Consider the following 27,595-nt stretch of genomic DNA (forward strand, 5'->3'; position numbering starts at 1 on the left):
CAGGGGGGTGATGTGTCAGAGGAATAGCCCCATGCTGAGCAGAGGAAGCAGCAATGAGGCCAGGAAATCAAATCCGTCATTGATGCCCATGCGAATAGCAATAATAATTACAGCGCCTTGCACTTATATCTACACCTCCAAAGCCCACACACATGTGATGTCCTTTGATCTCTTCAAGCTTTGAAATTTGTGAATTCGCCAGGCGGTTATTATTAGCTTCTCCTTGGAGACCAGGGTTAGTGACCTGCCCAGGAGACTCCATGGGGGGCAGGGACCTTCTCCCCCATGCCTGCTTTGATTCTTGCTGAGGCCAACGGCCCCTTCCCCACGACTCTGGTCTATGGCCAGTGTGGGAACACCTTCGCCCTCAGGCCGTGAGACACCTGTCCACCCAAACGTAAAGGCGCCTGGCTGTCCTGCCTCCCTCCCTACCCCACTGGGCAGCCCACGAGGCAGGGAGCCCTTGCTGGCTCTGGGAAGGACAGAGAGGCCAAATCCTGCCTCTGGCCCTCACTGTGACTCCTCGTCACCCACCCAAAGCCCCCCAGCACAGCCTCCACTGCCGCAGGCACTGCCCCTCAGCCACTTCCCCCTCTCCTCCTCTCCCCGATTCCAGCCCTGTCACCCCAGAAATGTTCCTTCTCACCCCACAGAGCTCCTTTCTTCCCCACTCTTTGCCTGTCTGTCAGGGAAGAGCCACCTCTCTCAGCCAGGCAAGAAATCCAGTAAATAAAGTGCTCTTAGTGAGCACTTACTATCTGTGAGGCACAGTGCAGAAGGGTAGAGGGGACACCCAGGCGGCTGAGCTCTGCTTGTCCTCAGAGTCTTAGGACTGGGCAGGGGAAAGAGTCCATGACCATATACCGCAGTCCCCAGCTGCCGTCGTGTCAACTCTGACTCATGGCGACCACGTGCGTATCAGAGTTGAACTGTGCTCCACAGAGTTTTCAATGTTGATTTTTCAGAAGTAGACCACCAGGGCTGTCTTCCGAGGCACCTCAGGATGGATTTGAACCTCCAACTTTTCTGTTAGCAGCTGAGCATGTTAGCCATTTGCACCGCCCAGGGACTCCTTGAACGTACGTACTCTGCTATATAACCTGACTCCAACCAGCAACCACTGATGTGGACATCCTTCTCCTCCTGGCAGGTCTCCTGGTCCCCCAGGCTGCTCAGCCTGTCCCATCTTCTCTGTCCACCCCCATCAAGGTAGTCTATCTCCTCCCTCCTCCCATATCGCCACCTGCCTGCCGCATGACCCACATTCTGTGCTCAGACCATGACTCCAGAAATGCCAAGAACTGAGGTCCTGAACCTGGAACCCAGAGCCTTGAGCCCTCACCCCACTCCTCAGCCTTGTGCCCCACTTGCTCCCTTAGGGTTCTGGGAGGACAAAGCCCTCTTCTTTTGGCTCCCAGCCAAAGGCTGGTGTTTGGGGGTGGGGAGGCTACCTAGAGGAGGAGGGCTTGAAGGGCTGGTGAGGGCAGGGTGTGGGTGAGACACAGAGAGCCCAATGCAAACTGCGTGGGCTGGAGGGCGGGGACGCTGCAGGGGCCACACCTTTGTTAACTTCCCCTCCCTCCCTCCCAGGGGCCCACTTGCCCTACCCACCTTAAAACCCTGCAGGCCTGCAGCTGCAGCTGTGGACCCAGTGGATTAATAATTCCTGATCAGTGGTTAAGAGCTATGGCTGCTAACCAAAAGGTCGGCAGTTCGAATCTACCAGCTGCTCCTTGGAAACCCTATGGGGCAGCTCTACTTTGTCCTGTAGGGTGGCTATGAGTCGGAATCCACTGGAAGGCAAGGGGTTTGGTTTGAAGTCATAACGCAAAGTCCTTTACCCATAACGTTACCAAAGGACGCTGGAATTTTTCAAAGGCAGGTTCCTAAAAGGACAAGGTGATAGAGAGAAGCGGCCCAGCCAGAGGCTAACTAAGGTGTGGCAGGTGGGGTGTGCGCCCTGGGCAAGGCTTGAGGAGGGGCGCTTATCAGCAGTTTCTATCAGCCAAGTATCCGTCCAACTGTGAGAGAGCCTTCAGCAATTTAAAACTAATTGCCATAGGCACTATTTTCTGCAGATAGGCCCCTGCTTTAGACTCAGACAGTTCCCGACTGGGACTAACTTTACACTGGCTGTGTGTCCTCAGGCAAGTGTCTTAACGCCTCTGAACCTCAGCTTTTGTATCTACAAAAGAGGGGATGATACTAACACCTGCTTCCGATAGCTAATAGGAGATCCTTGATACTGTAAGAGTCCCTGGCACCCTGGAATAAGGAAGAATCACTTTTTCCTCCTATCCATTTTTCAAATTGTTTTCTGATGCCGTCATGTTACTTTTGTTTTTACCGTTCTAACTGAGGTTAAATTGACCTACAATGAACTGTACATATTTAAATTGGACAATTTGACAAGTTTTGATGTATGTATTCTCCCATGAAACAAGCACCACAATCAAGATAATGAACAAACTCAACAACCCCAAAAGTCTCCTGGGTCCCCTTTCCAATCCCTCCTTCCACCCATCCCCACCCCTGCAACCTTATCCCCTGACAATCACTGGTCTGCTTTCTGATACTATCAGTTTGCATTTTCTAGAATTCTATAAAATTCTAGAATTTTATAAACAGAATTATACAGTATGTATTCTTTTATCTGGCTTCCCTAGGTATAATTATTTTGAGATTCAGTTATGTTGGAATGGGTATCAATAGTTCATTCCTTTTTATTGCTGAATACATGTACCACAATTTGTTTATCCACTTACCTATTGACGGACAGGAAAGCCTGGTGGTGTGGTGGTTAAGAGCTATGGCTCCTAACCAAAAGGTCGGCAGTTTGAATCCCCCAGGCGTTCCTTGGAAACCCTATGGAACAGTTCTACTCTGTCCTGTAGGGTCGCTATGAGTCGGAATCAACTCAACGGTAACATGTTTGGGTTTCTTTTCTTTTTTAACTGACGGACAGTAGAGAAGTTCCCAATTTTTAGTTATTCCAAATAAAGCTGCTGCGAGCATTCATATATAAATCTTTGTGAGGACCTATGTTTTCATTTTTCTTGGGTATATTAAGTTAGTTATCTAGTGCTGCTATAATAGAAATACCACAAGCGGATGACTTTAACAAATAGAAATTTGTTCTCTCAGTTTAGGAGGCTAGAAGCCTGAGTTCAGGGCGTCAGCTCTAGGGGAAGCCTTCTCTCTTTGCTGGCTCTGAGGGAAGGTCCTTGTCATCACTTTTCTCCAGGGTCTAGGAATTTCTCAGCCCAGGAACCCCGAGTCCAAACAACGTGCTCAGCTCCTGGCTCTTCTTTCTTGGTGGTAGGAGGTCCCTGTTCTCCCTGCTCACTTCTCTCTTTTATATCTCAGCAGAGATTGACTCAAAATACAACCTAATCCTGTAGATTGGGTCCTGCCTCATTAACATAACTGCCTCTGATCCCGCCACATTAACATCATAGAGGTTAGGATTTACAACACATAGGAAAATCACAGCAGATCACAAAATGGAGGACAACCACACAATATTGGGAATCATGGCCTAGCCAAGTTGACACACATTTTTGGGAGACACAATTCAACCCATAACAGTATACATTAGTTTTTGTTTTTCCATTCACAAATATTTCAGTATTTATTCCAAAAGGTAAGGGCTATTTTTGAACATACCTCCAGTATCATTATTATACACAAGATTAGCAATAAGTCCTTAATATCAAATTATATGTTACTTTTTAAAAACGAATTTAACACAGTGCAAATGCAACCAGTTCATCCAAGCTCTTGACAGGCAAACCTGAACACAATGGCTGTTTTAACTTCTCAGCTTTCTCTTCCTTGCTTTAGCTCTCACATGGTCCTCGTTCTCGATTAAAACAGGAGGCAGACCGGGGCCATTCTGCCTCACTGAGGATGAAGAGGTTAGATGTCCTCAGTTTTACCCAGCATTGCAGGCTCAAAGACAGGCAGCACAGGCCAGGCCAGCCAGTGGGGGAGACCGTGGACAAATTTCTGCTGCTTCTTTTTTCAGAAAGAAATAAGGTCATTTTTTTAATGCATAAAAAAAGAGAGAGAAAAAAATAAACACAGAAAATATAAAGCACAGAAATGGAGGCCAGTTACTATCAACAATAACTACACTGCAACCCTTCACTCGTTCACCAGATGTTGACTGGGCACTTGCTCTGTGCCTGACACTGGGCCAGTCCCTGGGGAGACAAAAGTAACTGGAAGTGGCCACAATCCCTGCGTTTGAGGAGCATGCAGACCACTGGGAACAGGCAACATCAGAAGAAAGGATGCAGGGAGACAGGAGACCTTGTAACAGGGGCCCATGGTGTGTCTGCAGGGGACTAAGTGTCAGGAGCACCCAGAGCAAGGACTGCGGCACGCAGCAGGGCCGGAGGAGTACATGGGAGCCAGGTTCCTGGCGCTTGCAGAGTACGGAGCAAGCTGGCGGCCTGGACGCCAAAACCTTAGGCTCCCTCTCGCTTGTCCAGATCTCCTCCCTAAGGCCCCGTTTTCTGACTTGTGCAATTTCACGCCCAGGCCAGCTGCCTGGGCTAGGGGAGCACAGGGGAGAACCGGGGCCTGGGGCGTGGCACCCAGGGCAAAGAGTCTCCCAGGGTCACTATTTCCTCCTTGGCCTGGTGGGAGGTGGTGATAATCCTATCTATGTTGTAGGGTCAGTGGGCTAATCACCTAATGCATGGCTCGGCATTCAGCAAACAGTCACCAGTTGCCATGGAGTTGATTCTGACTCATGGTAATCCCGTGTGCGTCAGAGTAGAACTGTGCTCCATGGGATTTTCATTTTCAGAACTAGATTGCCAGGCCTTCTTCTGAGGTGCTTCTGTGTGAACTTGAACCTCCCACTTTTCAGTTAGCAGCCAAGCACCCCAACCATTTGCACCACCCAGGGACTCCAGCAATCAGTAGGGGCTCCACAAATGTTCAGAGCCAGCCCCTGGGTGCTGAATAGCCGTCCCAAGGTGTGGGACCCCTGCCTTGGTTCTGTGTCATCTCATTATCGGGCAGATCTGTTCTGCGCCCCACCCTCTAATCACCCCTGCCCCCGCACACATCCAGCTTCCAGCTGTTCCTTGCCAAGCTAAAGATTAACTCATCCCTCCTCATCCCACACCCTCTGTCCATGACCACCCCGCAAGCGCACCTTGACCCATCCAGCCCCTCCCTACACCATACAAAAACACCCAAGGACTGACAGAGCCTCAGACGTCCTTCTGCCCCTACTCTGCACTCTCTGGTAAGGATCTGGCATCGTTTGCTGCGGGGAGGGGGCAGGATGGTCTCTGTGACAGTGGGCTCTGTGTCTGTGAGGAAGTGGTCTCTGGGGGCTTTGTGTCTCTCTGTGTACATGTGTACGCTGGCTGAATCTATGCCTTTGTGTGGACCTAGGCGTCTGTGCACATTGGTCTGTGTCTCTGGCGAGTGTAATGTTGCCTGTGTGCTGTGTATCTCTGTATCCTGCCCCGCCCCCACTCCTGGCTGGGCCCCCACGCCCTTTCTATGTACTTGAGGAATAATTGAATTTACAGCCTCTGCCTTCCCCAGGCAGAGGGGCTTAGCTGGGGGTGACGGTATTGCATTAGCTGCCTTCCAGAACCACCGACTCCTGTCCCTCAGATACCTTGGCCTGAACTGGGTAGGGGTGAGGGGGAGAAGCTCTCACTTCCAGGCCTGCACCAGGAACCCCTCCCAGCTCAGGGTCTCTTTTCTCCTTCTTCCAGCTCGAATCCTGACTGGCCCTAAGGTTTTCTTTACCACTCCCGCCCCCAAGCCTAGCCCCACTGGTCTCTTACCACCCCATCCCTAGCTAAGGGGAAGGAGGAGGCAGTAGGTGGGCACAGCTCAGAGGCTGACCTCAGTTAACTGTTCGTGCAAGTGGCAACCAAGAAAATGGGTAGCTCCGGAGGGGTTGGGGGCCCCTGGAAGAGGGTGGGGCCGTTGCATTAGGGATGTGTGTGTGTGTGTGAACATTTGTGCTTGTATGTTCAGGAACCGTATGAGTACCAGAAAGCCCTGATGTCAAGTATTCGGCCCTGATTTGTGGGTCAGGAGTAAATGAACATATTACGTGTGTGATGCATCCATTCTGGGGTTGTCATTATGAATTACGTGTCAGCCCCAAGCAAGATGAGGCTAGCCTTGGCACCTAAAAACCTCAGCAGCTCCATCCAATGACAGCATGGCTTGTTGGTGAATGACAAAATGGATCCAATGACGAACTTCCCACACCTTTCCAATCCTGGTGGGGGGCTCAGGAACAGGCAGCTAGGACCCTGGAAGGCTTTCCATTCACTCGCGCTGCAAAGGCAAAGATCGCAGGGTCTCCTGGGTCTCCCAGAGCCCCCACGCACCCACCCATCCTGCCCTTCTCTGCCTGGGCACATTGATCTCTCCATGCCTCCCTCTCCTGCCCCTAAGCCAGTTGTTTACATAGGGACAAGAGGCTGTAGGGACAGAGGCACCATGCTGTGGCTCAAGGTAGGCGGGCAACACAAGTAACCAACATAATTGAAATTGGCCCAAATGTAAATGAATTAATACATAATTGTGAGTCTAGGGGTGGATCTGGGTGTTAGGTGTCAAGGTGTGGTTCAGGGGCAGATGGTTTCTGGCATTTCTGTCTACCTACCATGTCACCATGTTGGATGAACCTGCTGTATCCATTCAATACTCATGCCTGACACCTACTGAGTGCCATCTCCACGTTGGGTACCAGGCTAAGCTGAAGGGAGAAGTCTGGTCCCTTTGATCCCTTAAAGAGGCTGTGCATGTGTGTCCCTGGAAGAGAAGAGACTCAGATTTAGATTACAACAAACTAAACTCTATCTGGTGGATTCCAGGCATTCCTTGTGTCACCACCCGCTGTTGCCCTGTCAAGATGGACCCAGGTAAGCACCATGGCTGGGAGGCTGTGGGGTGGAAGGCCTGGAGAAGGAAGGGGGGTGGTGAAGACGGGGACGATTAGTCAGCATAGCTCCTGCAGCCAAGCAGTGTGTGTGTGTGTGTGTGTGTGTGTGTGTGTGTGTGTGTGTGTGTGTCAGGGTGGTGGTCGGGCCAACACGAAGATAGGCCTTCATATCTTGTAGAACACTTTAGAGTTTAAGAAACAAGCTCACACACCCTTTGTCTCACTGACTCCTCAACCCCAGTAGTAAAACAGGCAGGCGCTTCTCCCATGGTACACAAGGCCCAGGAAATGTAGGGTTGATGCTCACCGTGAGGCCATGGAGGCGCGGCTAGGTCTGAAGCCTGAACCCAGCTCCTGACAATGGCACCATTGGCTCCCCTCAGAAGGAGCCAAAGATCACCCCAGATCTTAAATATAATTCTCATCACATAGTCGAATCCTACTAAGGGAGCACTTCAGAACACCCAGGACCGCTCAGGCTGGCGAGCTGCAGAATGAGCCCAGTGGACCAGCAGCTGGGCAGGCAGGATGGCCCCATCTAAGCAGGCTTCCTCCGGGGAGGGATCTCCAAGGGCCGGAAGGCATAAGCAATGGCCAAGCGCCAACAAACAGCTCTGAGGGGCTGAGCAGAGGAGGGGCGGAGATAGTGAGAGGGACCTGAGGTGCTGATGGGAAGGCTAGGTGGGACCTGCCTGGACGGGGAGGCAGAAGGATCGGGGTTTGCCACTGACCAGTTCCTCTTTTAGTGACATGGAGTTTGGCAGAGGTTGGGAGGGCAGACAGCTGACAGAGTGGGCACAAGCCCTCCCCACCCAGAGGACTCAGCCAGCTCTCACGCACACAGGGACGCACCCCTGAACTTTGTATCGCCTTCCAGTGTGGATCTGTTGTTGACTGAGTGAATCAAGCGGTAATTGTCTGAGAGCACTGTTGGGATGGGGCTGTGGGCACTAAATCAGCGCAGGGAGAAGACAGGTTTCTCCCCGCAGAGCCAACTGACCAAAGCTGCTTCTCTTCTTCCCTCCTTCTCCCGCAGGTCCCAGGGTAAGAAAGCTCCCCAGCCCTCTCCCTTTTCCTCCCCCTGCCATGGCCTCCAGACTTCCAGGGAGCAGCCACCACTCCCCCAAAATGAAGAGAAGGGCGCAGGCTCCGGCTTCAGGCCCGGGGCGGGCGGGACAGCGCGGCGCCCTCACCCCCTGCCGGCTGCAGCCATTCTCCCCTCGGTTTCCCATCTGTCTCTTGCCTTCCCTCACGTTCCCTCCCAGCCCCAGCAGCCCGTCCTCTCTCCTGCTGCTTCCCCGCCTGTTCCATGTGGCTCTGCTTTCCTGGCCACCCCCACAGCCTTGCTGGATGACTGGCTGGCTCCCAAACCTCAACCACACTGCGGGGCCTCTGGGGCCAGCCTCTGCCCTCCCTCCTGCTTCCCCCCACTGCCTACCACCCCCACCCCATAGCCAGCTCCTAGGCCCCACCACATGCACAGTCATAGAAGGTAAACGAATGATTTCTTTAAGAAGGATCAGCCCAAATCGTGTTCCTATGAGGCAGAAGTTAAAGATGTCCCAAATGTCCAGCTTTTACAAGCTGCTGTACTACTCAGTCACCTCCATCATCAACTCCTCCTCCCGGTGGTACGCTCCCTCAGTCTTTGGGGTTGTGTCATTTGCTGCAACGGTCTTACAAAGACCCATTGCTGTCGAGTTGATTCTGACTCCTAGTGACCCTATAGGACAGAGTAGAACTGCCCCATAGAGTTTCCAAGGAGTGCCTGGATTTGAACTGCTGACCTTTTGGTTAGCAGCCATAGTACTTAACCCCTACACCACCAGGGTTTCCATACGGTCTTACAGTTAAGTGGTTTTTTAGGGAAGTAACAGGGTACAACTCGGGATGGGGAACAACTTGGAAGTAACAGGAAGGACAACTCAAGATGCCGTTCCTGGATCAGGACAGCTTCTTCTCCCCTCTGTCGCCTGGCACTGTTGGGGCCTTGCTGCCGCAGGGCCCTGTGAGCAAGTGTTACACCGCTCGGCTCCGTGGGTCAGCAAGCCCCACCACAGATGTCTGGCGCCGGTTTCCTGCTTCCTACTGTCTAGTTCTGCCATCTTTGCCTTGCGTGTCACATTTCCTCTCTCTCTCTGTCTCCCTTTAAGCCTAGTGGGATGGCAAGACGGACCAATCTCCTCGTGAGGGTTCCATACACCTTATTTGCATGGTCCCACCCCCACAAGGGTGCCATACACCTTATTTACATTATTAGCAAACTATCCAATCTGCTTGGTGGGCCACAAGCACCTCATCTATGCAGTCCCACTCAATCATTCGGTGGGAGTTACAAAACTATGGTGAGAAAGGCCATATAAAAGAGATCCATTGCACCGCAGAAGGAGATGCAGGCAGGGTGGGAAGTGAGTTTCCAGGCATTGTTGAGCCCTGATGGGGCAAGGACTACTAGGACACAGTCACAGGAAGGCCCCAGCCCTGCAGCAGAGGTCTGCCTCTTCCCCACTCCTCTCTCACCTATACCAAGCCCTTATCAAGCCCCAGGAGGAAGAAGCAGACTGGGGAGTAATCTAACCTTTAGGGTGGAGGGCCCATCCCACAACTGCTCCCCCAGACCCTAGTGCCCTCACACCAGATGTGAAGGGCTATCTCCTCTTCCCTGGAACTGTGGCAAGAAGCGAAGAAACTCCTCTGGCCTTGGGACCTCAGGTTCAGTGCAGATGGAAGGTTAAATCACTCCCTTTCTAGGTCTTTTCTGCCTCAGGCAATAAAGCCTTGACTTTTACCTTCTGTTCTTCCTGGTTTCTTGAGTCCGGCACCTGCTCAGGGATAGGCATGGGCTCTCACACACTGCCATTCTCATGTACACACAGCCACGCACAGGCACCCATATGAACGTATCTGTGCACGCAAATGGCGCGCAAATCCCCACACCCACCCATGCCTATGTACACAGTCATAGGTAATTATTTGTATGTAAGAAGCACATGCCCGTGTACACACGCTACCTAGCTGGAGAGCACTCATCCTTGGCAACTCCTACCCCCAGTCCCTGTCAGCCTCTAGCTGCCCTCCTCCTTCTCATCTTTAGCTCCTGCATCTCCCCCCACCCTGCTTCCTGTCTCCCCTTTGCCCTCAGTGAGAGCCTCTGTAGCCACCCACGGCCTCACCCTGGCTCTATGTACAGTCTGCCTGCAGTTCCCAGCATGGCAGAAGCTCTAATCGCTCTGCAAGGGTTCCTGGGTAAGGGAAGGGAGAGGACGAGATAATTCTGCCTCTTAGTTACGCATAAAATAGACCAAGGTCCAGGGAGGGAGTCACAGCACCAATCAATCTAGATTCCCCCTTTTTTCTGCTCAGTGCTCTGGCTTCATCAAGGCAAAAGGCCGGGGTTAGGGGCAGTCAGGTGTTGTCCCTGCCACCCAGCCCTCCACCACAAGCTCCCACTGGTGCCCACGAGTACCTTGTCCTCTCCTGGAAGGGGGAGGAGTGATCTCAGGTAAGAACGGCACAGATTTCTGACTCTGCTATTGCTCATTTGGCTTTCTACAGGGACACTGCCACGGGCAAGAGCACCCCCATGGTCATGGGCCTGGGAAGCACTCCCCACCAGGGCCCCATGGCCATGGCCCTGGGCCCCATCCTGGGGGGCACCACCCCCCAGGGCCCCATGGCCATGGCCCTGGGCCCCATCCTGGGGGGCACCACCCCCCAGGGCCCCATGGCCATGGCCCTGAGCCCCATCCTGGGGGGCACCACCCCCCAGGGCCCCATGGCCATGGCCCTGGGCCCCATCCTGGGGGGCACCACCCCCCAGGGCCCCATGGTCCACACCACTGAAGAAGCAGAAGAAAAAGGACAGATGGGGAGTCTGAGCGGATCGCCCTGCTGACCTGCCACAGGAGCTAACCCAGAATCTTCTCCTCCTAATAAACAGCCTGCCGAAGGCCATGTTCTACTCTTAGAAGAGCCAGCCTTCCTCTGTGTCCAGTCTGGCACTCAGGGGCCAGGTGGTCTCTTAGCTCCCCAGCTGTGAAGATGGGACACCCAGCCCAGCAGTCTCAGAAGCTTGGCTCAGTGGTGCTCATTATATATGGTTCCATCAGACAAGCTCTCCTTTACTTTTCATTTCTGCCCTCTTCCATCAAAGGGCCTCAAGTATGGTCTTATCACCTCTACCCCATCCTATATACCCAGGCCTCACTCAACAGACCAGAAGCTGTCAATAGCTCCCTACTGTCCATATGGATTTCTCACCATTCCCTGAAAACACATTGAACTTGCAGGCCTCCTTAACTGTTCGTGGAGTCCCCTGCCCTGCCCCACCTTCCCTCTCTCCTAACTCCAAATTTTCAAAGCCCACCCTTCCTTCCAAACCACCGGAAGCCCTATCATCTCCATGAAGCCTTCTCGAAGGCCAACGAGGAAGACGGAGGTCCTCCCTCTTTGCACTCTGTCCCCTTCTCTGCAGCTTCTATCAACCGTCACATGGGCCTCATCACACCCTGCCCAGTCAGCATCAGCTTATGGGCTGGGCTTTCATCTCTCCAAGCCCACTGTAAATACTCAGGGCAGGCCCACCACGTCTACACCTCTAGATTCTCCCACTCGTCTCCCCCACTGACCCGTGCCTTGCATAGACTGGCATTTGCACTCACCAGTACTCCAGATGCTCCTGGGTTCTGACTCTCCCCAGCCCTAAGGCCCCTCGCTGCACGTGCAGCCCGGGCCTGAACAGCCTGCTTGCTGTGAAACTTTCTGCCCATCCAAATCCCCCATCTGGGACCCTCTCTTCCCTTCCAGAATTTTCACCCTGCCGGTATCTAAGCTACTTCTGCCACAGTCTTCTAGCCAGGTCTGCACATGGCCCATCATACCCAAATGTGCCCTGCCCTCCCCTTCCCAAAACTTCACAGCCATTTCCTGACACGGGCACCAAGTGTCCTGGGGTGAGTGACTGTTAGGTACCTCCCAGGCTGAGGAAAGGCGTAAGGGTGATTGTAAGAAAACGAGCTAGGGATTCTCTGAACGTTGCCCTTCCCCTCTCTGTCTCCTCCCATACTCCGCATATGAAGAACAGAGTCGTGGCTCCATGCTGGAGGGGCGCAGACCCAGGTGAAAGCCCATATGAACGTGAAGACAGACTGGTGCCCAGCCTCGGTGGGTGGGAGAGGGGGATGCTGAGAGGATCCGAGATACACGTGGGCCTAAAGCCGCCCGATCTCTTTCCGGGTGGAAGTCTGCGTTTTGGAGAGGTGAGGATCTCGGCACGGTGCCTGGGATCACCCTCCCTTTTTCCTTACGGGAAGACCTAGGCCCCCAGGAGAGGTTGGTGTGAAGATTCTAGCCAGACCGCCAGACTCTTAACAGCAGCTCTCCGCCCTGCCCCCGGCGGAGGGCTTCTCACCACCAGCCCGGGCGTCTCGGGACAGCGAGCCCAGGAGCTGGGCGGTGCCGCCGCGGGGAGCCTCTGTCCCCGCCCCCCGGCGCCGCGCCCATTTGCTGGGTTCCCCTCGGCCCCGCCTACGACGGGCTCGCCTGGCGCTGACGCATGCGCAGGAGCCCGGCGCCGCCGCCGCCGCCGCTGCCGCGGCTTCAGCACCAGCTCGCGGACAGCGGAGCCGCCCACGGGCATGGACGGTGGTAACGGCAGCAGCGGCGGCAGCGGTCAGGCGCCTGGCCCGGGTCCGGAAGGGGAGCAGCGGCCCGAGGGGGAGTCCTTGGCCCCGGACGGCAGCTCCCCCGACAGGTAGGGCAGACCGCTCCGCAGCCCCCGCCTCTCAGCCCTCTAGCACCCAGCCCCAGGTCCCCAGTAGCCGCCATATGCCGCCCCATTCATCCCCCAGCCCCGCCCAGAAACCCTCCCCGGGGCCTCTTCGCTCCCCGTGCCCCTCGCCACGCCCTCACCCTGCCGGGTCAATTTCCCCGCTCCCTGACACCCCCTAGTGTCGGCCCATCGCCCTCACCGCCCGGGGGGCCTGCCCCACCCACTGTCCCCACCTCTCCTCTTAGGCCCGGGGTCCCCCTCCCCGACAGCCTCCGGAGCCCCCCGGCGAGTCCCTCCCTCCAGGCCCTGCTCCTGCGTCTTCTCAGGAAGCCCCAACCCGCAGCGACCTCAGTCCGGGTCCCAGCGTGTCAGGGTGCACGAGGGTGCGCGTGTGTCGTGGACGGGGGGTGTCGTGAATCAGGTGTCCCGGGGAGGGTATACGCTGGGCCGCCACAGCAGGGGTTGTCTTTGCCCGACACCGTGGGTCTCCTGCTGGCCCTGGCTGTGCACGTGTGGGCGAGTCCCCGCGTGAGGCAGCCGCCCGCACTCGCTGGAGTCGCTAGAGTGGGCAGGCTCTGAAGCTCGGCCCGCACTCTCGTACCTCCCCTGAAGGAGCCCCAGGCTGGTGGGGCGAAAGGGACACCTTCCTGCTGAGGGCCAGATCCTGGTGCCTCGCCTCTCTCTTCCTCCACCATGTGTGGAGAAAAGAACCCAGACAGGTAGCAATATGGCGAAATTTCTGGGTCCTGCCTGGTGCTGCCGCCCCCAGAATCCCTCCCTGACATGGCATTGCCTCTCTCTCCTGCCTGTACTGAAATCAAAGGCATGGGGGCGGGGTGGGGGGGAGCAGAGATGGACACACTGTCTCCAGTCTGCCCCAGCTAAAATGTACATTCTGTACCTCAGAGGGAAGAAAAGGCCGCAGAGTGGAGAGAAATGTTTTCCTCCCTCTGTTGTTAACATATCAGCCTGAATAGATTTAGCTACTTTTCAGTCTGAAAGGCACGGAGCCTGCTTCAAGGGAGTGAGATGCAGGATGGGTGTCCTCCCTGGGCCAGGGGGCTGCCTGGAACTGTGGCTTGACCACAGAGGCCAGGGATGGAGCTGGGACAGGGCAGGGCCTGGGGCCAGGAGCGGCCCCAGGAGGGACTAGGTGATCATTCGCTGCCTTGGATATTTTGCCAAAGGTTAGCCTTGTCGAGTCTTCTCACTTGCCCTGCACATGGGGGTCATTCCTGGGCACAGGAACCACTTGCCCTTCAGCAGCTCCATGGGGCCTCTGCCCCTTGCTGCACTTCCCCAGAGACCCCATACGCTGATCAGGCATAGGGACTCAGTTCAATTTAATTTCATTTAAGAACACAAATATGCTTCTGCTGGGTAAGTAACACATTCTGGAGATAGATACATAGTGAATAAGATAGCATACACACACACACACACACAGAGTCCTTTACAAATGCATTGACTTTATAGCAATTTGAAATATTTAATTCTTTGTGTTTTTTAAATTACCTCTCCCCTTTTTTTTTGTTTCCTAATGGAATGAGCTGCTGCCCCATCTGTCCTGGCTACTCTGCAGGCTCACGTGGATGTCCATGTGGCTGTAGGCTTGGGGGAATGGTCAATGCACGTATACACTTGCCCCTCACACTGGGCCCTGTCAGTCAAGCCCTGGCTGCTGTGACATTGGTCTCTTGTGTGAGGCCTGTGTCACTACTTTCCATCCCCCCACCTGCCTGCCCCAGTCACTTGGCTCATAGGCCGGCAGGCCCAGGCAGGCGGCCCAGGAGGTTACTCATCCCAGTAAGGTCTACGGAACTGAGAGGGTGGGACTGAAAGCACTTTGGGAGGTGAGGCCTGGAGTGTTTAACTTGTATTATTACTGGTCTCCTGAGAGCAGAGGGCAGCAGGGGCTGGCAGAAGAAAGCTTTCGTTCTGAGAAGAGGAGAGTTTGGCTCTTCTCACTTTGGAGGGTCGAGACAAAGGCCCAGCTCTACAGCAGTCAGAATGCGGGGGGTTTCAAACTCTGCCACATTGATAATGGCAGGCACAGTCAAGAAGGGCAAGATCTAGGGCAGCCGATCCTAGGCCCCTAAACTAAAAACCCATTGCCATCGAGTTGATTCCAACTCACAGTGACCCTATAGGACAGAGCAGAACTGCCCCACAGAGTTTCCAAGGAGCGCCTGGTGGAATCGAACTGCTGACCTTTTGGTTAGCAGCCATAGCACTTAACCACTGCACCACCAGAGTTTCCCCTAGGCCCCTGGAGAGGGATAAAAGAGGTTGAAGGGAAGGATCTGGGCCTGGAGGGACCACAGTGGAAGCAAACCCATGGTGGAAGCTGGAATTTCCCTTGGGCAGGAGCCAGCTAAAGAAGGGGTGGGCTCATGAAGCCTGGCTGACTGGTTAAGGGGGAGTGTTCCCCTTCTCCAGCACTCCCTGGGGTGCTGGCTTCCCTTAATGTGAAGAAACTGATACCCCAAGTGGGGCCTGGATCCTAGGACAAGCCCAGTGCTCAGTGCTCTAAGGTCAGGACCCTCACCTAGAGCAGGGCCCTCACCCCCACCATAGCTGCCCACCCTCTTGACCCCTGGATGGCAGGCCCTGCTTTAAAGAGGGAGACCAAAGCTGTTGGGTCATCTCCATGCCTCAAGAATCCAACCCAGACCAAGCACAGTGGCCAGCACATGGCAGGTATTCAGAAAAGACCCGCAGAAAAAAATCATCTTATAGTAGCTGTCCACACTTACACACATAATCCCAAACCATTTCTCCAGCTTCTCTTTGGCACATGGGGATTGGCCTACAGGGTCTTTATCTACCAGGAGACTGGCTGCTTACGGCACTAACATTATGGAATCATCTGAGGTCTAGCTGTAGATCCACTTTGGTCAAATTGCTACTTCTCTAAATGTTGAATTAGTAAAAAATACATCAGTGATTCAAATCATGAGATTGAATTTTTTTTCTAAATTTTTGTTGCTGTTGTTGCTGAGAATATACACAGCAAAACATGCACCAGTTCGAAAGTTTCTACTCTGTACAATTCAGTGACATGGATCACATTCTTCGAGTTGTGCAACCATTCTCACCCTCCTTTTCTGAGTTGTTCCTCCCTCATTAACATAAACTCACTGGCCTCTAAGGTTCCTATCTCATCTTTCGAGTTGTTGTTGTCAATCTGCTCCCATATAGATAGTTCTTAAAAGAGCATAATGCTCAAGGCAAACCTTTTTTACTACTTAAGCTAATCTATTGTTCAGTTTTAAGATGACTTCAGGGGGTATTTTTGGTTTAAGGTTTAAAGATTATCTCAGGGCAATAGTTTCAGGGGTTCATTCCACCCTCCATGGCTCCAGAAAGTCTAGAGTCCATGAGAATCTGAAATTCTGTTCTGAATTTTCCCCCTTTTGATCAGGATTCTTCTATGGAAATAAGATTGAATTTTGATGCAGCTTTTGGATAATGAAAAGTATTTATAATAATATATGTAGTGAGATTCTCAAGGTGTCAAAGTTTTAAAATAGAGATATATTATTTGAGGTCATTGTAAATACAAATATACTTCTTAAAGTACATGCTCCCTGCAGCACTGAGGGTGGGACGGGGCAGGAAAGCACAAGTGTCTCCCACATGCCAGGTTCTGTGCCAGGCACTTCACATATGTTATACCAGTTAGTCCCTATACCAACCCCACAGGCATTATCATCTATCCTCACTCAACAGACAAGGAAGCCAGTGCTCCAAGAATTGCGTGTCTTGCCCAAGGAGCCAGAAGCCACCTCCAATGACCTCCTCAGAATGGGGGTCATTCCTTTCCAGACTGCTGTGCCAGCTAGCCATCCTACTGGGAGAAAGAGGAAGAGCTTGCCTGTTCTTTCCAGTTCCTCTATTTGGTCTCTGGGCAGAACCCAGCTTCTGTGGGCAATGTCCACCACCCACATCAGCCAGGACTCTGGCCCATAGCCCCGTCAGCAGTGCAGCAGGCAGGACTGGAAGCCAGGGTTGGCTCCCCATAGGACCAGCTCTCCAATGGAAGCCGTGTAAGCTCTGGTGGGCTGGGTGAGCCAGGCAGGGTGGGAGGAAGAAGGCAGGCCTCAGCCAGTGCGGCCCAGCCCTGATCCCCTCTGGGCACCTTCCATGGCCTCAGGTACTCTGTTCTATGCTCTATTCTTCCATTCTAGGTTTGGCACCCTGACTGGCAAGCCTGCCACTGGGGTGGAGCCTCTCCCCACAAAAGTGGGGCTGGGTCCATGCACAGGAATTTTGAGAGAAGAATATACTGCTGACTCCTCCCCAGCAAGCTTCTCAGGAGTCCCAACCCCCTTCCGCCACTGTGCACACCCTTGCAAAGCAAACCTTCTGTCCCATGCATAGGCCATGACAGGGTTGGTGAAAGGGTGGCAGTTGCCCCTTGTCTTAGTCATCTAGTGCTGCTATAACAGAAATACCACAGTGGATGGCTTTAACAAAGAGAAATTTATTTTCTCACAGTCTAGTAGGCTACAAGTCCAAATTCAGGGCATCAGCTCCAGGGGAAGGCTTTCTCTGTTGGCTATGGAGGAAGGTCCTCGTCGTCATCAATCTTCCCTTGGTCTGGGAGCTTCTCTGTGCAGGAACCCCGGGTCCAAAGGATGCACTCTGCTCCCGGTGCTTTTTTCTTGGTGGTAGGAGGCCCCCCACTCTCTGCTTGCTTCCCTTTCCTTTTATCTCTTGTAAGATAAAAGGTGGTACAGGCCACACCCCAGGGAAACTTCCTTTACATTGGATCAGGGATGTGACCTCAGTAAGGGTGTTACAATCCCACCCTCATTCTCTTTAACATAAAATTACAATCACAAAATGGAGGACAACCACACAATACTGGGAATCATGGCCCAGCCAAACTGAAACACACATTTTTGGGGGAACATAATTCAATCCACGACACCTCTGCAAACTTTTCCTGACCACCTCTACCTCCATCAAAGTCGGGGCCCCCTCCAGGATCCCTCAGGCCTCTGTGACTTCCTCTTTCACAGCACTCAGCACATTGGACTATTCACATCCCCGGCCTACTGCGAGTCCTCAAGGGCAAGGCCTGGGTCTTCATCATCCTAGCACCACTATTAGCAGCCTGCCTAGCACTCAGTGTTCATTCAGCAAACATTCCCTGGATGCTGTCTGTGTGCAGGTACTGTTCAAGGCACGGGGGATACAGACATGGACAAGTGGGCCAGGGCCCCGCTCTCCCAGGGCTCACATTCCATAGGTGAGGCAGGCAGTGAACATGACATCTATGCTGACTCAGTTACCTAGTGCTGCTGTAACACAAGGACCACAATGGGTGGCCTTAAAGAACAGAAATTTATTTTCTCAGACTGTTCAGGAGACTGGAAGACTGAATTCAGGGCGTGGCCGTAGGGGGAGGTAGGTCCTTCTTTGTCTATTTCAGCTTCAACTAGCTGCCACAATCCTTGGCGTTGCTGGGCTTGTAGATGTATCTGTCTCCACAGTGTGCCTTCCTCTTCCCTGTGTCTGTGTCTCACCTGCTCTTTTTGTAACTCAGAACTGATTAGGTTTAGGACACCCCTGCACTGGTATGTCTTCATTAACATAACAAAGAAAACCATATTTCCAAACAGGATTACATTCACAGGTATAGAAGTTAGGATTCCGACACGTATCTTGGGGGGGGACAAAATTCATTCCATAATACATATAATACAGCAAAACCAGTGTAAGCTGGAACCTGTGTAAGGCAGAAACCTGTCAGAGAAGGAAAACTCGCTGGTGCTTATGAGGAAGGATTTTAACAGAGAGCAAAGGAAAAGTGGTAAGCACCCTGTTAGAGGTGGAAAACTTGCGAGACCCAGGGGAAAAAGGCAGTTGCGTCCAGTTCTGGCTCTCACGGGTTTCACCGTATAATGTCCAGATGTGGCAAATGCTATGAAGAAATACAAAGCCAGGTGAGGGGACAGAGAGATGAGGGGTGGCTATTTCAGAGCACGTGGTTAGGGAAGGCTTCTCTGAGGAAGTAACATTGAACAGACACCAGATGTGAGCCATGCGGTTGTCTGAGGGAGGAGAAAATGCACAGGTCCTAAGGTTGGAGCCCTAGTGACCCAGTGGTTATGAGCTCAGCTGCTAACCAAAAGGTTGGCAGTTTGAATCCACCAGGCACTCCTTGGAAACTCTATGGAGTGGTTCTACTCTGTCCTATAGGGTCGCTGTGAGTCAGAATCGACTCAACAGCAACGGGTTTTAATGGGAAGGTGGGAACAGGAGTGCAGCAGGTGCTCAATAAATGCCTCACAAGAGGATGAACAGCTGATTATAGCAGGAGCATAGGACTGCAAGTCAGAAGAAGTGGGTTCAAGTCCCAGCTCATCTCGTCACCAGTTAGGTCACCCTTTCTGAGCCTCAGCTTTCAAATCTCTAAAATGAAAATATTTCCCTTGTCGAGCTTTTGTAAAGAGTAAGTAAGATCACATACGTGGAATAACATCATTTCAGTGTCTAGTCCAGTGCCTGGCATGTAGCAGGCTGCCAATAATGTTTACTGAGTGTGTGGACGGATGAGTGAATGAGTGGATCCCAAGAGGTAGGCTGGGGATACAGGCCCCGAGCCCCACCCTCCTCGTCTCTCCCCCAGGACTAGTAATAGGACAGCCCTGAGCGCCCTTTTCGGGGCTGACTGAACACTGTGGGGGTGGAAGGAGACAAGCCTTCCTAACGGTGGGATGGCCGTCCCCGCCCCCACCCAGTCTCTGCTGCCTCCTCCTCCCAGGTCCCAGACCAAGGCTGTGGCCCCTGAGGCAAGCCCCGAGAGAAGCTGCTCCCTCCACAGCTGCCCCCTTGAGGACCCTTCCAGCTCTTCAGGACCCCCACCAGCGACCAGCACCCTGCAGCCTGTGGGTCTGTCCAGCCCCTTGGCCCCTGCCCAGTACACCTATCCCCGGGCACCACAAGAATACCGGGGGGGCACTTCCCTGCCAGGGCTGGGGGACCGGGCAGCTCTGTGCTCCCACGGCTCCAGCCCCAGCCCTTCCCCAGCCCCCTTACAGCGCGATGGGGCCTGGAAGCCACCGTCTGTGCAACACCATGCGGTCAGCGCCAGGTAAGCAGGGGCCAGCAGCCTGCCAGCTGCCACTAGAAGGTGGGGCAGGGTTTAAAAGTGGGGCAGTCCCCAGGGCTCGCGACTCCGTCATTCGGAGGCAGCCCTGGATGCTCCCTGCCTCTGACGGAGGAGGAAATATGGGTTGGAGCCGCAAGTGGGAAACGCACAAAAGGGTTAATGCCATCTCTCCGTGGACCTCCCCACCTACCCCCCAACTCCACACCCACCTACAAGAGGACTCTGGCAAGCAAGTGTCTTCCCTCCCCTCCCACAGGCAGGAACGGGCCTTTCGGATGCCAAAGAGGTAGGCCTGGCCTTGTCTGGGCCCAGCTCAGCCCCACTCTCTGTGTTCCGGGCTCTTCCATCCCTTCCTGGTGGCCACTAAGCTCACCCAGCCCTCTGCTATCATGCCCAACACCAACTCACGTGGGCTCCTCCTCCTTTCCAGCTACTCCCAGCTGATTGCCGAGTGGCCAGTGGCCATGCTGCTGCTGTGTCTGGCTGTCGTGCTCCTCTGCACCCTGGCTGGACTGCTGGGGGGCCAGCTGCCCGACTTCTCCAAGCCCTTGCTGGTGAGGGGCCCAGAGGAGGGAGGGGAATGCCCAGGCCTGGCCACCTCAGCTCACTCCGGCCAGGGGTGGTGTGCCAAGCGGGGGCTCTCACCCTCCTGAGAGAGATGGGGAGCTAGAGCAGAGGTCATACTCACTTCCTATGATCCCGGCAGATGGGCTGCCTCCGCCCCATTCCAGGAAACCCAAGGGGCAGAACTGAGACAGGCCTAGATGGAGAACTCCTCACCTGTCCGCCTGCCCCTTCTCTGCCCCTCCTGCAGGGCTTTGAGCCTCGGGACACAGACATTGGGCGCAAGCTAGTGGTCTGGAGAACGCTACAGGCCCTCACAGGCCCCAAGAAGCTGCTTGCCCTCTCCCCAGACCTTGAGCTGAACAGGTAACAGGCCTCCATCCTTCCACTGTGGGCAGGAAAGGGAGGAAGGTCCCCAGGGAGGGGCCATCAGGTGATGCCTACAAAGGCAGGTCAGAGAGGCTTGCTGGGGCCCTGGGGAGTGTCTCTGGCCTCCTCTGAACCCTCCACCCTTCAGTGGCCTCTGGGACAGACATTCTTTCTACCTCAGCTCCAGGTCCCATACCACTCTGAGCCCCGCATCCTGGGGCAGCAGCCAGGACGGCATGGTCCGGCCTCGGAGGATGGTGGAGCCCCTGGAGGACAGAAGGCAGGACAGCTTCTTCTGTGGCCCCCCGGGTAAGCTGCAGCCTGGCCCGCTCCTGGCCAGTCCCCCCACCTACGAAGACAGGAGGACCCGGAGAACAAAGCTGGACAGACAGAAAGGGAAGGTGGCCAAGGAAGTTGGGTTACAACTGGGACCTGGGAGGATGAGGCAGGTCTCAGGTGCTCTGATCAGGAGGGGTCAAGGCGAGTGGGGGTGGGGCACAAGGACAAGGACCCAGACGCAGGAGGCGCAGCCAGGTCCGGGTTTCCGGCTCTTGAGCATCTGGACCTCATACAGTCCTGGGTAGGCGTCTCCCTTTGGTGGGCCCAGGACCTGGGGCCCAAGGGCTGAATTCCAGGGGGTGTGTTGCAGAGAAGAGCTATGCACAGCTGGTGTTCATGTCCACCTCCGAGGGCAGCCTATGGAACCTGCATGCCATCCATTCTATGTGTCGCATGGAGCAGGACCAGGTGAGCTGGCTGGAGAGGTGCCAGGGGCCCAGGGCAACCGGGGTTACCAGGGACCTGGCCCCGAGGAGATACAGCTGAGCCAGGCCTGCGGGGGTGGACTGGGGAAGAGCATTCCCTGCTTAGCAAATTATTCCAACCCTGCTAGAGGCTCTGGGCTGGGGTGGGAAAGGAAGAGTCAGCTGGGTTCAGAGGAACCAGGATCCAAGTGCTGGAAGGGAAACTACGCAGCCATCAGCCCGGGGATTTTCCAAAGGGCCTCAGTGGGGCCTCAGGGGTCGTGGAGGTGTCCTGGCCCAGGGAACTGAGACAGTGGGCTGCACACCCCGACCCCCGTCAACTCACGCAGTGCCAATCCAATCGTGCTAACTGGAGAACCAAATATGTTACATCTGGGGCAAGATTTGCTGCTAAAAACAGTGAGAGACGCTAAGTGGCCGAAGCCCCTCGCCTCACACGAGGGCACCCGAGGTACCAAGAGGCACTGGCAGAGATGCCCAAATTCAAGGCCAGCTCTGATACTTCTAGCTGTGTGACCGCAGGCAAGTGTCGGAACGTCTCAGTGTCTCGGTCTCTGCGTACAGAAAATGGGGGTAGTGATGGTACCTTCCATGTAGGGAGGCTGTGGCAATTAAAAAGTACACAATTTGCACATTATTTATACGTATGTGTGTGTGTCTGTGTATATATATATTGCCATCGAGTCGATTCCGACCCATAGCGACCCTATAGGACAGAGTAGAACTGCCTCATAGGGTTTCCAAGGAGCGGCTGGTGGATTCGAACTGCCGACCTTTTGGTTAGCAGCTGAGCTCTTAACCACTGCGCCACCAGTGCTCCTATATATATAGAGAGAGAGAGAAAGAGAGGAGCCTGGGTGGCACAAGCGGTTTGTGATCGGCTAACTTAAAGATTGGTGGTTCGAACCCATCCAGTAGCTCCATGGAAGAAAGGCCTGGCCATTTGCTTCCAGTCATCATGTATGCAGTTGTCAGCTGCCATCGAGTTGGCTCCCGACTTTTGGTGACCCCACGTGCAACGGAACAGAACCGCTCCATAGGGTTTTCACGGCTGTAATCTTTATGGCGAGATTACAGCCAACTCAATAGCAGCTAACAACCACGATATACAGAATGACCGGCAATAGCAATCTCGCAATAAACTTCATGGTTGTCGGCATCATCTCAGGCCCAAGGCCACACAGCCAGTCAGTGGCAGGGCCAGGCCCCTGACTCCCAGGCCGGGTGGGAGAGCAGAGAAGGAAACAGCCTGGCCCTAAAAGGTGGAGGCCGGGGCTCGGCAGTGACCCTGATCCTGGGATCTGTCGGCCTCCGCTTTCCCTACTGCTTGCCTCCGCTTCCATCTGTAGCTGCCACCTGCCCTCCACGCCCGGCTCAGGCAGTGCGGAGCTGGAGTGCGTGACCTGCTGGGGCCCCGAGGCCCCCCTTTGATGACAGCTGGGCCAGAAGCCAAAGGCAGCTCTGGGACAAGTGGCTTACCCCAGCCCCACCTCTGTCCCCTGGGCTGCTTAAGCCTTCTCCAGGCCAGGCATGTTTTGTTCTCCGACTTGTTCCACCTTTTCACCCCCACCCGGTGATGACATCACAAGCCAGTTCTGTGGGGCTGTCAAGCTGCCCCTGGGCCTCTGCCCGCAGCCTGGAAGGAGCTGAGAGGGCCTCAGGAGGGTCGGGGGACTCTAGGCCCCTGAGCTGCTCTGAGCTTTCTACTGCTCTGTGTGCCCGACAGATCCGCTCCCATGCGCGCTTTGAGGCCCTGTGCCAACGGACGGCAGCCAACGAGTGCTGCCCCAGCTGGTCCCTGGGCAACTATGTGGCTGTGCTCTCCAACCGCTCCTCCTGCCTGGACACTACCCAGGCTGACGTGGCCCGCACGCTGGCCCTGCTGCGGGCCTGTGCCCTTTACTACCACCGGGGTGCCCTGGTGCCCTCCTGCCTGGGGCCCGGGCAGGACAAGCCCCCACGCTGTGCGCAGGTTCCCACCAAGTGCTCCTGGAGCAGTGGCGTCTACCAGCTCCTTCACTTCCTGCTGGACCGGGACTTCCTGAGCCCGCAGACTGCCGACTACCAGGTGCCCTCCCTCAAGTACAGCCTGCTTTTCCTGCCCACCCCGAAGGGTGCCTCCATGATGGGCATCTACCTGGACCGCCTGGCCGCCCCCTGGAGGCTCTCAGACAACTACACATCGGTCACCGGCATGGACCTGGGCCTCAAGCAGGAGCTGCTGAGGCACTACCTGGCCCAGGACACGGTGTACCCTGCGCTGGCCCTGGCCGCCATCTTCCTCAGCATCGCCCTCTACCTGCGCTCGCTCTTCCTCACGCTCATGGTCCTGCTGGGGGTGCTGGGCTCCCTGCTCGTGGCCTACTTTCTCTACCACGTGGCTTTCCGCATGGCCTACTTCCCCTTCGTCAACCTGGCGGCCTTCGTCCTGCTCAGCAGCGTCTGCGCCAACCACACACTCATCTTCTTCGACCTGTGGCGCCTCAGCAAGAGCCAGCTGCCCTCTGGGGGGCTGGCGCAGCGTGTGGGTCGCACCATGCATCACTTCGGTTACCTGCTGCTGGTCTCGGGCCTCACCACGGGCGCCACCTTCTACGCCAGCTACCTGAGCCGCCTGCCGGCCGTGCGCTGTTTCGCGCTCTACATGGGCACGGCCGTGCTGGCGCACCTGGTGCTCACGCTCGCCTGGCTGCCCTCTTCCGCCGTGCTCCACGAGCGCTACCTGGCGCGAGGCTGTGCGCCCCGGGCGCAGGGCCCGTGGGCTGGCAGCGCGCCCCGGCGGCTGGCGCTGGCGCTGCACCGCCGGCTCCGCGGCCTTCGGAGGGCGGCAGCCGGCACCTCGCGCCTGCTCTTCCAGCGCCTGCTGCCCTGCGGCGTCATCAAGTTCCGCTACATCTGGATCTGCTGGTTCGCGGCGCTGGCGGCAGGGGGCGCGTACATCGCCGGCGTCAGCCCCCGCCTGCGGCTGCCCACCCTGCCGCCGCCCGGGGGCCAGGTCTTCCGGCCGAGCCACCCCTTCGAGCGCTTCGATGCAGAGTACCGCCAGCAGTTCCTGTTCGAGCGGCGGCCTCAGGGCGAGGGCGGCCACATGCCCGTGGTTTTGGTGTGGGGCATCCTGCCCGTGGACACCGGTGACCCTCTGGACCCTCGCAGCAACAGCTCACTGGAGAGCGACCCTGCCTTCTCAGCCAGCAGCCCCGAGGCCCAGCGCTGGCTGCTGGCACTCTGCCACCGGGCCCGGAATCAAAGCTTCTTTGGCGCCCAGCCGGAGGGCTGGCCCACGCTGTGCTTCGTGGAGGCCCTCCAGGGCTGGATGGAGAGCCCCCACTGTGCCCGCCTGGGGCCTGGCCTCTGCTGTGGCCACTCAGGCTTCCCCTGGGCCCCCCAACTCTTCCTGCACTGCCTCAAGATGATGGCTCTGGAGCAGGGCCCCGATGGCACCCGTGACCTGGGCCCCCGCTTCGATGCTCACGGCAGCCTGGCCGCCCTGCTCCTGCAGTTCCAGACCAACTTCCAGTACAGCCCAGACTACAGCCAGGCCCACCGCTTCTACTCCGAGGTCAGCCACTGGCTGGCGGCAGAGCTGGGCACGGCGCCTCCTGGCCTCTGCCGGGGTTGGTTCACCAGCCATCTGGAGCTGTACAGCCTGCAGCACAGCCTGAGCACTGAGCCGGCTGTGGTGCTGGGCCTGGCTCTGGCGCTGGCCTTTGCCACACTGCTGCTGGGTACCTGGAACGTGCCTCTCAGCCTGTTCTCGGTGGCAGCTGTGGCAGGCACCATACTGCTCACCGTGGGACTCTTGGTTCTACTCGAGTGGCAGCTCAACACTGCCGAGGCCCTCTTTCTCTCTGCCTCCGTGGGCCTCTCCGTGGACTTCACTGTCAACTACTGCATCTCCTATCACCTGTGCCCGCACCCTGACCGCCTGAGCCGCGTGGCCTTCTCGCTGCGCCAGACCAGCTGCGCCACGGCAGTGGGGGCTGCAGCCCTGTTCGCTGCCGGCGTGCTCATGCTGCCGGCCACAGTGCTGCTCTACCGCAAGCTGGGCATCGTCCTCATGATGGTCAAGTGTGTCAGCTGTGGCTTTGCCAGCTTCTTCTTCCAGTCTCTGTGCTGTTTCTTTGGGCCAGAGAAGAACTGCGGACAGATCCTCTGGCCCTGTGCCCACCTGCCGTGGGGTACCGGAACTGGAGAGCCCAGTGGGGACAAGGCAGGCCACCCCCGGCCGGGGCCAGTGGGAGGGGCACCCAGGTCCTGCTCCGAGCAGTGTGAGCTTCAGCCCCTGGCACGGCGCCGGAGCCCCAGCTTTGACACCAGCACAGCCACCAGCAAGCTGTCCCACCGGCCCTCGGTCCTCTCGGAGGACCTGCAGCTGCATGATGGCGCCTGCTGCTCCCGGCCCCCTCCGGCCCCTGCCTCCCTGAGGGAGCTGCTCCTGGATCACCAGGCAGTCTTCAGCCAGTGCCCAGCCCTGCAAACCTCCTCTCCCTATAAGCAGGCTGGCAGCAGCCCCAAAGCCCGGAGCAGGCAAGACTCCCAAGGGCAGAAGGCCGAGCCCCTGCAGGCCTCATCAGAAACCCCAGCCCACTCTCCCAAGCCCAAGGCTCCAGAGCCTTCTGATTGCCTCTGCTCCTCGGCCAGCACCCTGGCGGGACTCAGCGTCTCTGATGAGACCTGCCTCAGCGCCTCTGAGCCCAGTGCCCATGTACCTGATTCAGTGAGTGCTTCCCCAGAGGACCTGGATGAACCTGGGCAGCCAGCACCTGAGCAGGGCCAGCTGAACGGGAAGCGGGAGACGCTGTGGCTGGAGCTCAGGGAGACAGTGTATGACCCATCACTGCCTGCCTCCCACCACAGCAGCTCGTCCTGGAAGGGCCACGGGGGGCCTGGTCCAGGGCCGGGGGACGGCAGCGCGGTCGTGCTGCCCAACAGCCAGCCAGATCTACCAGACGTTTGGCTGCGCAGGCCGAGCACCCACACCTCGGGGTACAGCAGCTGAGTGAGGCCCAGGGAGGCTGGGCCGGGGTGCAGAACTCTGTCAAGGACTGGGGAGCGGGGCAGCAGCAGGCTGCAGCCGGAAGGTCTTTCCCCGAGTCAGCATGGAGAGGCCTCATGCTCCAGCTGTGGCTTTCCAACCTGCCAGGTGTTCTGGTCTTGGCCTGGCGGCTGCTCAGTCCTCACCTTTGGAGGATTCGGTGGGGAAGGCCTTTGGAGGGGAAAGCCGTGTCTTCTTGCGACCTGCTGAAGGCCTTTCTTCCTCCACAGCCCAACCAAGACTGGCCCTCTAGAAGGGGGAAGGCCAGATGTGTAGCTCCAGGAATCAGGGAGGCTGACCTGGTCCCCTCCCGAGTGGCAGGAACATCAGTGGGACTAAGGGACCCAGTCCTTGCGATGCTGTCAGGACACTTCACTGACCAGAAGAGCCCTCCACAACCTCGGCAGCTTCCTGGGTCTCACACCTTCCGGGGGCTCTTATCAGGACACTTGCCTCTCTTTGGGGAGCTTCTCTGGGCCAGAACTGGGCTAGGGCCTCTGTCCCAAACTGCCCCCGCCCCCTCACACTCACCAGTCTGGCCAGAAGTTCTTCAAGGCCAGGCAGAGAGGCTGCTGGGAGTGAAGCAGTGGAAGGAGGGATGGGGAGCCTTCGAGTATCCCTAAATAGCAGGATGCCCCTCTTCCCAAGTAGCCTCTGGTGCTCTCCCGTCAAGAAACAATAACCCTTTACAGCCCTGCACCTTTTCATTTACACAGCACTTTGACACCCATTGTCTCCTTGTAGTCTCACTCCTTCCCTGTGGGGTAGCCTGCAGCTGGCTTGGTCCTTTTGTCCCCAGTTTCAGATAAAGACATTAAGGTAAAGCGATTTGCCCCAAGTCACATAGCTAGTAAGCGGCAGAGCCAGTTTCCTGATGCAGCCACCACTGCACCTCCCAGTCTCCTCCTGGCCGCTGCCTTAGGGATGCTGGCCCGGGGTCGTCCTGGTGCTTCAGCTGTACCAGCCTCCTCCAGCCTGCCTTCTCAGGTGTCTCTGAGTAAACACCGCCCACCCCAAACACACACTCTTTCAGGCC

General features: G+C 56.1%; 1 protein-coding gene across 1 annotated transcript; it reads left to right on the forward strand.

Moving 5' to 3' along the window:
* The first annotated feature begins 12,478 nt into the window (after nt 1–12,478).
* Nucleotides 12,479–27,258, forward strand: DISP2 (dispatched RND transporter family member 2). Its single transcript, XM_004380627.2, has 8 exons — nt 12,479–12,686; nt 19,480–19,809; nt 20,084–20,113; nt 20,258–20,381; nt 20,642–20,757; nt 20,942–21,069; nt 21,410–21,507; nt 23,251–27,258. Exons 1-8 carry the CDS (start codon nt 12,571–12,573, stop codon nt 26,521–26,523), a joined length of 4,215 nt encoding a protein of 1,404 aa, XP_004380684.1. The 5' UTR covers nt 12,479–12,570; the 3' UTR covers nt 26,524–27,258.
* The last annotated feature ends 337 nt before the right edge of the window (nt 27,259–27,595 follow it).

Source organism: Trichechus manatus, unplaced genomic scaffold, assembly GCF_000243295.1.
Source record: "Trichechus manatus latirostris isolate Lorelei unplaced genomic scaffold, TriManLat1.0 scaffold00076, whole genome shotgun sequence".
Classification (NCBI taxonomy): domain Eukaryota; kingdom Metazoa; phylum Chordata; class Mammalia; order Sirenia; family Trichechidae; genus Trichechus; species Trichechus manatus.

Bases quoted from the DNA above. Each gene is read 5' to 3' on its own strand.
- DISP2 (XM_004380627.2), top strand. From the start codon at position 12,571: ATGGACGGTGGTAACGGCAGCAGCGGCGGCAGCGGTCAGGCGCCTGGC. The intron at 19,810-20,083 runs GTAAGCAGGGGC...CCCCTCCCACAG, and splicing joins CACCATGCGGTCAGCGCCAG to GCAGGAACGGGCCTTTCGGA. The intron at 20,382-20,641 runs GTGAGGGGCCCA...CCCCTCCTGCAG, and splicing joins ACTTCTCCAAGCCCTTGCTG to GGCTTTGAGCCTCGGGACAC.